This window comes from Pipistrellus kuhlii, unplaced genomic scaffold, assembly GCF_014108245.1.
Source record: "Pipistrellus kuhlii isolate mPipKuh1 unplaced genomic scaffold, mPipKuh1.p scaffold_m20_p_1, whole genome shotgun sequence".
Taxonomy (NCBI): Eukaryota; Metazoa; Chordata; class Mammalia; order Chiroptera; family Vespertilionidae; genus Pipistrellus; species Pipistrellus kuhlii.
This window is the reverse complement of record NW_023425404.1, coordinates 157,809,523-157,823,450: the sequence shown is the minus strand read 5'-3', so window position 1 is coordinate 157,823,450 and position 13,928 is coordinate 157,809,523. Positions and strand designations below refer to the sequence as shown.

At 38.2% G+C, this 13,928-nt stretch overlaps 1 protein-coding gene across 1 annotated transcript in view; it reads right to left on the bottom strand.

The window, feature by feature from the left end:
- The window catches only part of ADAMTS3 (ADAM metallopeptidase with thrombospondin type 1 motif 3), a 233,873-nt gene that overhangs the window by 41,203 nt on the left and 178,742 nt on the right, over positions 1-13,928 (bottom strand). The window contains exon 5 of the mRNA XM_036414250.2: positions 9,284-9,483. Within this exon, the coding sequence (XP_036270143.1) occupies positions 9,284-9,483 (200 nt within the window). The remainder of the gene's footprint in view (positions 1-9,283; positions 9,484-13,928) is intronic.

Sequence of the window (13,928 nt, the reverse complement as noted above, 5' to 3'; positions counted from 1 at the left end):
AAATCAACAACTACTAGGTGTCTACATTGTACAAAGTACTGGAAACCACTTAATGTTGTGTATTTCCAGGTTTAAAAAGTGGCTTCCTGTACATTATTTACTTTTAAAGTGAGCTTAATAATTTGATGGCTTTTCATCTTTCCAAGCCTTATCAGTAACAGGATGCAATGTTTTTATACTCTGAGACACAGTGGATATGATAAGTGTTGGATAAATAATTAGCACTTTGGATTAGCTATTCAAAGGCCTGTGATTTCATCCCAGCTATGCCACTGACAAATTGAGTAACCTCAGTTAGTCAGTCAACCTCTCTGATCCTCTTTTTCTCTTTGACAAATTGTAATTGAACTTGTTCTGCCTACATCACATAGTTGTTTCAGTCAAGCAAAATGTCACACAACTGCCCTCAGCATAATATGAAGTACTTTAGCACTCCTCTACCTATCTTTGCAAAAAGCTTTAAAGGTTTGTGGATGTATTTTTACAATCTACCTGAAGAGAGATAGAAAAACAACTGCCCCCATCTTAGTTTTTCCTGAAAGAGACATGAAGACTCATAATGTCAATGTATTTAATTGAATGAAAGATATAGTTTAACTTATCAAAAAACAAACAAAAACTGACACTAATTTTCCCCCCCATCTAAATGTTACACAAAAGTTTCTCCAGCAGATGGCAGTATGTACATTTTAAAGGGGGTAAGGGACCCGCAACTTATAATAATACACCTGAATGTACTTACATACCAGTGGGTGTGTCTGTCTTTTCCTATATTTACAAATAAACCAAATAACTTCTTTCTTAAAATTAAATAAATATTTAAAAATATTCTAACCCAAGGAAAACACTGAGTTTTGAATATTTCACTCATTTGGCTCTTGAAAGCAAAGAAAAATGTTTTAAGACATCTTTATTTAGATTGTTTTTCAGTGTCATTTGATTAAAACATTACAAGAGTCATAAAAATATTCCTCTGAATTGGCTATAAATTAATCACAAAATTTAACAATCAATAAATTATATACAGAAAAAGTAAAAGTATATCATACTGAATTAACCATTTAAATGAAATAAAATAAATCTTGTTTAGAAAGCATTTTTAAAACTCTTATAATGAAAAGGAAATAATTTTTTTTCCCTAAGTTACAGCAACAAACAAAACAACAGCTAATATTACAGAGTTTTCCAGGTTCTACACAGTTCTAAATACTTATATTAATTCAAGTAATCTTTGCAACAACTTTAGAGATATCCCCATTTTAAATCTAAAGAAACTGAGCATCCCTCCTCCCCCCAAAAAAGGGAGAAAATTGAGGTCCAGGGAACTTCAGCAACTTGCCCAAGGTCACAGTTAGTAGACAGAGCAAGAGGATGAACACCTAGGCAGCCTGACTCCACAGTGAGTAGTTGTCAGCATAATGCTACACTTCCACAGACCTGCAGACCACAGGATGTCACTACACACCAAAGTTATTCTGGTTTTAGAATAATCAATACTGATGTGCTACCCCTGAGTTTAGAAACTGATGAGGAATCATATTGATAAAAGGAACTTCAAGATTTCACTTCCTTTTTATAATCCCTAATGTAAATGTTAAGGAAATGAGAAATTGGATTCAATTTATTATAAGAATTTCTTGATTATCAATATAATGGTATTCAAAAAATATCAGGAACATAATAAAGAGGAGCTAGAGCACTTCACTGGAAACACCAAGAAAGAGTAGAAAACATAGGGCTGAAAGTGACAAGCAGTATGTTGGGTTGTAAGAAAGCATTGGGCATAAACACTCTATTTAATGCAAATCAAAGTCTGTCTATGAAAAACTGAATATCCTTTTGCCATGTGAGTCAATCCATTGGAGTATGGGTAGACTCATTGTGAGATGTTCAATGTCGAGCCCAGAGTCTATTAAATTACCTGAAAGAGGGGTAAACAAGACATAATTCAATTTTCAGATGACCTTAAATTGGAAGGGGTTGCCAATGATGTGAGGAGAGAAAAAAGGTAAAATCAAATCAAGTATTCCTTTCCTTGAAAAGAAAATGCCTTCCAGGTTTGTTCCCGGACAGGACAATTTCTCCCAGGACATTTCCCTGGCAGGACAATCTGACCTGCTTTGTCTAACTAGCTGATGAACAGTTTTGTCTAGCTTCACCAAAACAACATTCATTTTTCTTGCAGATGAGTGGATTAGGTCTTGAGAGGCAGTATAGCTTAGTGGTTAAGAGCATGGGCTCTGCAGCCATATTGCCTGGGTTTGATCTTAGCTGTGTGACTTTGGGCATGTTACTTATTTCTGTGCCTCAGTTTTCTCATCTGTTGAATGGGATAATTATAGTACTATCCTTATAAGATTATTAAGAGAAAAAAAATCAGCTCATTTAGCACTTAATGATGCTTGGCCCTTGCAAATAAAAAAACAAAACCTGTTAGCCACTATGTCTATCCTTATTCAAACAAAACCAAATAAATGGTACATACATATAATTTTTTTTAAAGAAAAAGACTTGGTTAATTGGAGGCAAACAAATAATAAGATAGCCTAGGCCAGTGGTCAGCAAATTCATTAGTCAACAGAGCCAAATATCAGTGTTTTGTAATGTAAATATCTATAATTTAAATATCTGTGTAATTTAAATTGTAATGTAAATATCTGTGTTTTCCAATGGTCTTTGACTCTACAGCAGTGGTTCTCAACCTGTGGTTCGCAACCACTAGCAGGGTTGCCTAAGAAGATCGGAATACAATTCATAACAGTAGCAAAATTACAATTATAAAGTAGCTACGAAAATAATGTTGTGGTTGGGGGTCACCACAACATGAGAAACTGTATTAAAGGGTCTCGGCATTAGGAAGGTTGAGAACACGGTATGAGGCTTCTTCCAACTTCCCTAGAGACATTTGTTCTGAAAGTTGAACTTTACTTTCCTTGTTCAATCTCTTCCTTTCTTGCTGTTCCTTCTCTTCTCTTATTCTCAATTTTCCTTCACCATAAAAAAAAAAAATAACCCACATACACTGTTTTGCAGCATTTAGTACTATTTACCACTCTGTCCTTCGATGACATTATGGGGTTTATTTCCTTTTTTCCTTTTTTTTTTTTTTAAGCAATATTAGCTTACCATTTTCTGCCTGGTCCACACATGTCAGTGTCTCATTGTCTCTGATCCTCTTCTCTTCTTACATATACCCCTGCAGTGTTTCACCCACTGCTGTTTCTTCAACCACTACCTATAGCCTGATGAGTTCCAAATGTTTCTATATCTGAGCCTCATGTTCTGGAGCCATCTGTTCAAGTCTAGTAACATCTATCTATTTGGAAGTAGACCTACGTATCTCAAAGTGTACTTGCCTTCTTCCTACAATCTAGTCTTTTCTGAATATTCTATCACATTTAAAGACTAACTCATCCTCGATGTCTTCCTCTTTGGGTATTGTGTTGATGTATTACTAAGCCCTGTGGACATCTCTTAAGCCTACCCTTTCTGTCCACCTCTACGTCCAGCAGCTTAGTGTCCACCCAAATCAGTTGGCCCGCTGCAAGAACCTGTGAAAACTTTTGCAATTGTCCGCATTTGGGTAGTTTGGGCCCATTTCAGCGGTATTCCAGAAGGGCAGATTATAATGTTTAGGTGATTGTTTTCAAAAGCCTGTCCTTTTACATTAATTATGCCTTTATGTCTTTTAAGCATTAAGGAAGGGTGCTTTGGGTGGACCAAGCCTAGGCAATTCAGCCACAAGGCCTTACGTACTCTATAAGCCTCTGTAACAGTGGAGACACACCCAGAGCTCAGGTAGAACTGGTTCCCTTTTTTTCAATAATGAGAAAAATGATTTCCTCAGCAAGCTAGAAAGCTTTTCTGTACTTTAGGATCCTGGGAGAAACAAAGGATGAAATACATTTGGGGAGGATGGGTTCAGTCTGACTACCTGTAGCATAAAAAGGGAAAAGTGGGTGACTGTCAGGCAAGGAATTTGGGGCTGTGGAATCAAAGGGGACAGAGGAAACTGCCTGCTCCGGTAGAAATCAAAGAGACCTCTGAGGCAGCAACACTGTGCACGTCCTGGAATGCTAACGTAGCCTGTGATGTGGGGACTCACTCTAGAAAGATGGGTCCAGGATTTTCCAGGGAAGGTGTGCATGTTTATAGAAAGGGTGGCTGAACTGACTTGTGCTTATTACTCCAACCTGCCTCTGTGACCTGGGCTGCTCAGTCCACACTGGGGAAATGAAGAGGCAGGGAGCGGTGGTGTAAACCACAAGGAGTTTGGAGCCAGACAGAATGTGGTCTCTCTCCCAATTCTGGCACATAAATTCCAGGTGTCTATGTGCATAGCACAGTGTCTAACAGAGTTTCTTCCTCCAAATCACTCTAATGCATCCAGAACTCTCTTTCTAAAACATAGACTGATCAAGTTGCTGATCTTCTTTAAAACACTCTTTGATTCTTCCTTCGCAGAGTGAGATTCAAACTCCTTAGGGTGGCATGTGTTTCTCTCAAGGTAGCTTCCAGCTTCACCTTCGGCCATTTCCCCTAAATACCCTCCAATTTCACCTACCCACCAAATTCCAATGGGTCCAAAAATGACCACTTGGAGTACATTTTTATAATCTAGTCTCCATCTCCCAAGATTCCTTTTTCTAGCAGGGAGATGACAATTTGTCCCTTCCAGTTCAACTCAGATGACATATCCTCTATGAAGACTTCCTCTGCCACTGGCATTATTTGTCCCCTCCTTTTCAGGTAATGTTTACTTTGTGGCCACATCTTTTGAAGAAACAATTACATTTTATTATTATTTGCTAATTTGTTTACTTCACCTGCTAGAATTAGATCTTTGTAGAAAGGAGCTAAGTACTGAATTATTAATTTTTGTCTCTCCAGAATCTAACAGGACTTGTTTTGTGAAAGGATTTATAAACCAGGTGAATAAATGACAACTGGAAAGTATGAATTCAAATGTAAGAAGTGATTGAACAATAATGACCCAAAATAGAAAACTGCTACAGAATTTGCTTAGTTGCCTAAACATATCTACTTCCCTGATAACTCTACCTTGCAGTCATACTCATCGTTTTTAGAAATGTTAGTTAGGAAAGTGTTCAGAGGTAATCACCACTAAGTAACCAGTAACCACATATATTTACTAACTCCTGAATAAGTCAACTGATGCTTGGTTGTTGACAGAGTACTTCTGTGTAGTTTTTAAAAAAATTAGGCAGTAGAGCTGTCATGTCCAGATAACTATGCTATTATTATTAGTTCATTACCCAACATAAGTAGCCAATTTCAATATATTAGGCAGGAATTAATGAGTTACCTCTTAATTATTAATGAGTACATAGAAGCACAAGAAAAGTTTTTATAGTAGGAAGTCTTCTTGTAAATGCATTGTTTTCTTTTCACTTGGTAAGTCCAGAGATTAAGGCATAGACTCAATTATCTGCGGGGCACTGGAGATAATTTTAATAGGCACAGCAGACCCAGATCATGTCACAGATCTTAGCGAAGGACAAGGATACCTGCCACAGACAGGAAGGGTTGGTTGGTGGCAGAGACCATCTGGCACATTAAAAGAAAACAACCCACCCACTTGCCCACAAAATCTGCTTCATCACCCTGTTAACATTTTAAATGGGATTGCTTGCTGATTTGATACAGTCACGCATGTAACTGAACTCTCATTTCCATGACTTGAATGGTATTCTCATAAGACACAGGAAAAGGAAAGACATGAGAGTTTTATTTGGCAAGGGGTATACAAGAGGCAGTAAAGCTTCGGGAGGAAGAGCACTAGGCTCCGAAGGCACAGAGATGGGGCTCAAGTCTTGGCTGAGCCACCTGTTAGCTGTCTGACTCTGGGAAAGCTGCCTAACTTCTCTAAATCTCAATCTCCTCGTTTATAAACCGGGACTAAAAATGAACATATGTCAGGGTAGAGGATTATTAGATAATTTATGTAAGTATTAGCACAGACCAGGCAGAGAGGGAAGGCTAAAAGCTAGGTGGTAGCCGAAACTGGTTTGGCTCAGTGGATAGAGTGTTGGTCTGCAGAATGAAAGGTCCCAGGTTCGATTCTGGTCAAGGGCATGTACCTTTGTTGCGAGCACATCCCCAGTAGAGGGTGTGTAGGGGGCAGCTGGTCGATGTTTCTCTCTCATCGATGTTTCTAGCTCTCTATCACTCACCTTTCCTCTCTGTAAAAAATCAATAAAATATATTTTAAAAAAGGAAAATAAAAGCTAGGTGGTAGTAGTTTAAGCCTTCATCCTTAACAACATCAAATCATACTTTGAACCTCGAACTAGATGATTTTTAACACCTTCAAAGATTTTATTACTAATCTTCATTCTAAACTATCCTTATTGTTGCTGTCATAGATCATTCCATCCATGTAAATAACACCATCTTCCATCAGTGTGCAAGCCAGAAAAGTGTAAACCATGGTGGATTCCTCCCTTTCCCTCAGTCCCCTGTCTGATCTTTGGGAAATTCTATTGATTCTACACAAATACTCCCTTGTTACTGCAATCTCCACTGTCCAATGCATTATCGTCTCTTTCCTACACATCTACAATTAACATCCTGCTGGCTTGTCTGATCCTCTCCAGTCTGTTCTTCTGAACACAGAAAGTGGTCATGGACAACAGGAGGGTGGGGACATGTATGGGGAGGGGTTTGGGATGGGAATGAGGGGATGAAGACAAATACGTGATACCTTAATAATCAATAAAGGGGGGGAAAAACAACAATCTACCAACATGAATTACTTCAGTGCAATGAAATAATGTTTTAAAAAATCATTTTCTTGTGTTCAGTTCCCTTCTTTGATGCTCTAGTAAGTTTAGATTAATTTCTGGGTTTTTTTGTGGGGGTTTTTTTGAGACAAGAGACTCAACCAATTATCCAACCTTTCTAATGAATTTAAAAAATGAAAGTTCTTTTACTTCTTTTGATGGTTATAAAACCTAAAATGAAGCATTTTTTTAAATTCTATGATACCTATACGAATTGTCTGATATACTATATCCACTTCTACTTTCTTGTCAATAGATTCTACCTAGAAAACCTTTACATATGTATTGCCCTTCAAAAAAATAACAACAAAGCAAAATAAAGAAACAACAGGTAAACAAATCCCTAAAGACCCAGCTTATCTCCATATTTTCTGAAGAATTAAATGATCGATGAGCATCTTGTTAAAACTTTACATTTATAAACACACAAACTAAATCCCAGGAAAGATCAGGATTCATTTAAAGTCACAGAGCCAACCAGTGAACAGAGCTCAAACCTAAGCCTCTGCCTCCTAAGTCCCAGCTGTATTCCCTTCCCTAAAGTCTTACAGAATTTATAATGTAGCCTTTTATTGCTCAAATTTTAAAATTTCCCTTACATTTATATTTTCTCCTCAACTAGATGGTAAGTTCTGTGAGGACCAAGGACCATACTGAATATCTGCTGCATTACTCCAAGCTCTCTCTGTAGTCTGTGCACCAGTTAGAGGCCTAACGAGTCTTTCATAATTAACTGTCTTGCTAATGGGAGGAGAAAGCAGCCAAGGGGTACGATGACCAATGCAATTGGGAACAGCATCTCTACAGATGCTTTTAAATATTAGGTAATACATAAGTCTAAAACTTGACTGTGTACTTCCGCGTGTGCATACAGCATGTATAAAGCACACGACTTGCATCTACTCATTCAATCCTCCCAACATCTCTAGTAAGTCCTATCCTTTTTTCTCATTACCCTGATGCAAGCCTAAAGCAGGCACAGAGAAGCTAATCCAAATACTCAAAGTTATGCATCTAGAATCATATACACAGTTAACAGCCAATAGTTGAGGGCATCCATTTAATTCGCAGTGGTGAAGCTCTATACACATTTATTGACAAGGCCAATCATTTATTTCTTGTGTGTGTGTGATAATTGGTCTTCATGATAGAAATTAGTATCAATGAACAAATAAAAAGGTGTTTGAATTTCTAGACTCATCTTCTGTTTCAAAGAGACATGGTATATATGGAATTATATAAACTAACATCTCAATGAACAAAAATATATTTAACATATAGGCTTAAACATTAGAATAAGTAAAATCATGATTAGTAAGATTAATACTTTTCTCCCCCCAGTAGAATTATTTAAAATTTAATCTTAAGCATGGAAAAAAGAGAAGGTAACAACATAGTTGCCCAAAAGCTGAAAGAACCCTGACTGGTTTGGCTCAGTAGATAGAACATCGGTCTGCGGACTGAGGGGATCCCGGGTTCAATTCTGGTCAAGGGTATGTACCTTGGTTGTGGGCACATCCCCAGTAGGGGGTGTGCAGGAGGTAGCTCATCAATGTTTCTCTCTCATCAATGTTTCTAAATCTCTATCCCTTTCTCTTCCTCTCTGTAAAAAATTAATAAAATATATTTTTTTAAAGCTGAAAAAACCAACTGGCTTAGGTAATATATTTGACAGATCAATATAATATGTATTTCATATTCTAAAGGATAAAATATGTAAAATAGATTGCACTACTATCTCAATGATCTTTTAGAAGCTAAGTGATTTTCCTCAATTTTTCTCTGTCAATTCACAAGGAAAAAACCAAAACACTAGTTTAAGAACATTGACTAGATTTCTTCTGGATGTGATTAAGGCTCATAAAGAAGAAATAAAGAACAAATTTAAAGAGCCTTTATGAATGCATTGCAGCAGCACTGTGCCAAGAGTTGACTATGCATTGAAAAATATATTGCCTTCATAATATAATACTGAAAAATATCACTCTTATTCAAAAGCTCTACCAAAAAGTATCCCAACAGAGTTATCAAGCCTAAGTCATTCTTTATCATTCCGGTATACAAAACCATGCTAAAAGAACTTTTTATCCCTGGTGGACCACATCAAGGCAGGCAGACTAAGCCCTGAGAGTTTTTATTGTTCCCAAAATAAAATGAGAAACATAATTCATGTCACAGTTCCACCACACTGTGACTTCTTAAATTTATCATTCCCCCTTGATGACAATAGAAAACTAATTGATCAACCAAAAGAAATGTGTGCTTCATGTTTCCTTCATTTTTTTCACTATTGTATGTTAACTGTATAAGTTACAGTTTGCATTTAATGCAGTACAGACACATTCTGGGAGTGGGGCACAGTCATGGGAAGGCTCACGTAGATTTTCAGAAGTCACTAACAAGGCAGACGTGGATTACAAGATTAAAAAAAAAAAAAAAAAAAAAATAAAAAAAAACCTCAAAAAGGAGTCATTACTCACAATGTTCATCAGGGTGAGGAGGTAGTTTTGGACGTGCTCTTTGCCATGGAAACGGACCACAGAGTCATCCACTCCCAGCAGCACTTCAATGTTGTAATCGTTGTCTCCCGCATGTCTGCGGCGCCTGATTGTTTGGTTCAGCTGCCGGTCAACATGGTGGTAAACAGTACCTAGATCTTCAAGGCCTTCCAGCGCCGACTCTAGAAAGATATAAAGAAGGGGGGGAAAAATAAATAAATAAAAAGAAAAAAGAAAAAGAAAAGCTCAGGCATTTCAGCTTCCCCAGGAGGTCTTCCAATCACGTCTTACAAGAAAAGGGGGCCCACCGCCGTAATTCATAATCACGAAGACACCGGTTTTCAGTTAATTCTGTAAGTAATACGCGCAGCCACATGCTCAGACAGACCGCCTGTGGGTTCAGTACGGAGGGAAAAGTGATACTGTTGTGCAGAAAGCAGCGTGGCCATGTGGGTGTGAGTGTTCAGTGAGGATAAGAGCAGTTTCATCTTCCTCTCGCTGCATCCCCAGTACAGAGCAAAGTGAGTGGGGTACAGAAATCTGCTGGTTACATAGTTATTAAATAAATTGAGATTATAAATAAAAAACCACGTGCTAATTATTTTATAGAGGTTAACTGAAGTAATTACAATCATAGAGTGTAGAATTTGGCGTGTCATACATTTAAATCGCTCCTTTTACCAGCAGCCTTAACTTAAAAATTCAATTATAGTGTGGCAACCCAACCGCATCTAGTGATGTAATTATCAGTCATTGTATATTACTTTATTTATTCTGAATATGTTTTTCTAGTGAATGTTGTGAGGGAAGAAGTGGATATACAAGGTACATCCACTTAACATCCAGTTAACACTATAGATCTACACAACTGTACTGGCCATTATTTGAATAGATTTAAATAGCAGATCATTTCAATTGCTAGGTACCTGAATCTGTGAGATGCCAAAGTAAGAAAGTAAAAAAAATATTACCCATGGTTAAAGAAAAATAATAATATAAGCAAATTTTAATTGTACTTTTGGTTAAAGGAATTACATTTTTTTTTTTTTACTTTCCAAATGGAAATATACACCCAAACACACAGTTACACACACGTAGAAGCATATATGCAGATAAATAAACATATACATATACATATTCTGTCTATCTATCTAACTCTCTGGAGAAAGTGAATTGAGGCATTCTAAGGTTCCAAATATCTAGATGATATGCTTTCAGATTGCCAAATATTCGATAAATAAAATATTTTTTGTAGATTGAAAAATAAAACCTATCCTTTGAATACTAAAATAAAAAGCTATACAAAATTGCTGGTATAAAACTAAAAGCATATTCATTTCCATTTCAAATACATAAAACCTGGGGAAAATTTTTTACACACCACCTTGATGTCTAAAACAACCACATATCTAAAAACACGTCTGACAGAACCATGTCTGACTCACACTGTATATGAAGGCTTATTTAATGCTGACCTGAGGCCTGTAAGCTATTTGAATTAGTGTCTGACATTAATGAATAGGCATTTTCCTCTCCACCTCTGTGGTTTTAGTAAAGCTGAGGGGTAAACAAAGATTCCTCTTGGCCAGAAAGATTGATGACCAAGCCATAGCCACGTGGGATTAGAAATAGTGGAAGTACAGATCCCACTCGCACCCTTCCCACTTTAAAAAAAAAAAAAAAAAAAAAAAGGCAAGCAAGCAAGAAACACCAGCATCCTCCCCTACAGTAGGGCCATAGCTCTTAATGTAACTACTCAGATTTGAAAGCTATACTGTAATTCGCTTTGACCGAAGCCCAACTGCTAGATCATTAGCTGGGAATTTTCTCCTCATCAGGGAATCACACTGGCTCCACAACACATAAATAACTCTCACCACCATCCACATCAAATGAAAAGCTTTCCTCAAAAGTTGTTTTTGAGAGTCGCAAACCCTCATTGAAGGCAAGAGGCTACACATGCAAACAGCTTTACTATTCAACCTCAAGTCTTTTCACACACTTGAGAATGTGAAAGGTTGTGATTGCGTACAAACAGAAAATTCATACATGAACTCCCAGTTCTAAAAATGGTTCTTTTTTGGGCAGAACTGTCAGCGACCACATCCAATGGAAATATACCAGCAATGTCATCATATCATTAAGTCTGATGCATGAATGAAGGAGGCTGAATACTTTCTTCAGAGAGAAGGTTCATTTTGCTGGAATACACCCTTGGTTTGGCCTTTCTACCTCTCCTTGAACAGGTAGTTTTCTGTAAAGAGAAGAGAATCTCTGTTTCTCTCTCTCACCCTTCCTCTCCCTCTCTCTCTTAATTGCATGGAACCTAGGGAGGAAGGAGGACTCTTTTTTCTTTCAATAACTGCCTTTATTCAATCAGTGATGTAAAATGTTCCTTTTTATTAATACTAGATGGGCATCGCCAAACATTTAAAAAAACTAACAAACAGGGGAATAACTTCTGACATTTATTATCTATACACATCTCTGTTATTTACAGATAGTTCTGAGTCTACAAATTATCTTCATTCATCATGAAATTTTCTCAGTATGCCCACTTTATAATACAATATAATGGTAAATCAATTAATAGTACAGGCTTTTAAGCAGACATACCTAGCTTTAAATCCTGGGAGTGTCACACCCTAACAGTTGCTTTTATTTAAGACTAGGGGCCTAGTGCATGAATTCATGCACCTTGAAAGGAACTGTGGACCACGAGGCTGTGTGGGCACAGGGGCGGGTCTTGGCCCAACTTCTGCACCCTACCTGGCACCTCCCACCGTGGTCCCCAGACCCCTGTCTGCTAGCAGCCCAGCTCCCACTGCTGCCGCTCTTACATGCTGATGGCACTGGCCCTGCTCACACCCATTGATTGCACAGAGCAACTGGGGCTGGTGTCAGCAGCATGTACAAGAGGGGCCAGTGCCATCAGCTGCTGCCCTGATTGCCCCTCTGGAGCAAGGGGAGATGGAAAAGCCCTAAGGAGCAATCAGGGCCGACACCAGCCGTGGGTATGAGTGGTGGCTCCAGCACAGGGTGCTGGCAGCAGGTGGGAGCAGTGGCTCCAGTGCTAGCAGTGGGTATGAGCAGGGCTGGTGCCACCAGAGACTTGCCCCAATAACAAGGACTGACGCCGCACATTGGTCTGGTGCCTTGCTCACCTGCTCCACCATCCCATTGCAGCTGACACCCGCCATGTTCCATGTGCAGCCCCTGGTGGTCAGCGCACGTCATAGTAATCGGTTGTTTGGTAGTTCCACCGTTCGGTCAATTTGGGTTTTAGGGTTTTATATATATAGATGCCTAACTTCTTTGGGCTTCAGTTTCTTCTTCTGTGAAACTTTGCAGACTTGTTGTGATAATATGATTAATGATCTCACACACACACACAAAACTGTGCACACTGCCTAGATGTTAGTGCTTAACAAGTATTATTTACAGCTACTTGTACAATAATGATGATGTGATAATGGTTTCCCACTAAGAGAAGACATCATTTTTGACACTTCCTACATTCTATTTTGTATATCGCAAATCAAATAGTTATTCTTTTAAAACAGAGATGAGGAAAAATCTTGAATTAGTGAAAGAAACTCTGAACTTCTGGTAACTTTAGAAAGACAGAGAGTAACAATATCACCTGCAGTGCACAAAGTAGACACAAGAGAGAAGAATCTAGAATGCTTATGTTCAATGTTAAAGTAGGATCAAAATCAATGAGATAAGCTTCATTAATAGATTATAAACATTCAAAATTGGAAAGAGTTAGCTTATAGATGGCGCTGATATTAATCCCACACACACTTATCGAGTACCCACCCATGCGGGAGACCCTGAGAAGGTAGACAACTACTCGGCAACTTCTCCAAGTGGAGCCACTGGGAACCACAGGGCTGTACTGGATTTATAATATTCAGAGTATAGTTGAATTTTATCATGTAGTAAACAATTATGTAGGCTTGAATCACTTACCCAATTGCTAGGTTAAGCAGACCTAATCAGAGTGCTAAACCATGCCCTTTACTAGAGTTCACCCCTCTATAAAGCATCGGCGTTAAAGAGCTGACACACTTTGACAAGTCTCTGTCTGGTTCTCCATGGTCTCTTTTCTTCTCCCCCACCCCCCCAGTAGGAATAGCAACATTAAAGCCACTATTATTCTAATCTTGTCAAATCACTCCCTAGCAGATCTGATCAGTGCAAAGGGGACTGAGAGGAACCACAGGGAAGTCAGCAGGCAAGTTCAAGAAGTGAAAGCTGAGTGACATTTTGCACTGGGTGCTGCAAACTGTGTATCCTACTGGCATACTGCTACATAAGCACATTAAGGGGACTTGAATAGCAGTGACAGATGCAATAACAGAATTAGCAGGAAAACTGAGCATCTCAAAATAAATAAGTCACTGCCCTAAGTATAGGGGTGCTACACCTCCTCACACTTCATTCCAGAAAGTGACTCTCAGTACTTTTCATGCTTTTCAGAAATATCAAATGCAACCCCACTTAGTACTTAGATTGAGTGTGTTCTCTATCTTTTTTTTCTTTCCTCCAAACTCCTTGGAAAATGGAAGTTTTTGAAACTTACCTGAGGAATTAGGATTACTATTTTGGAAACATTTTTATT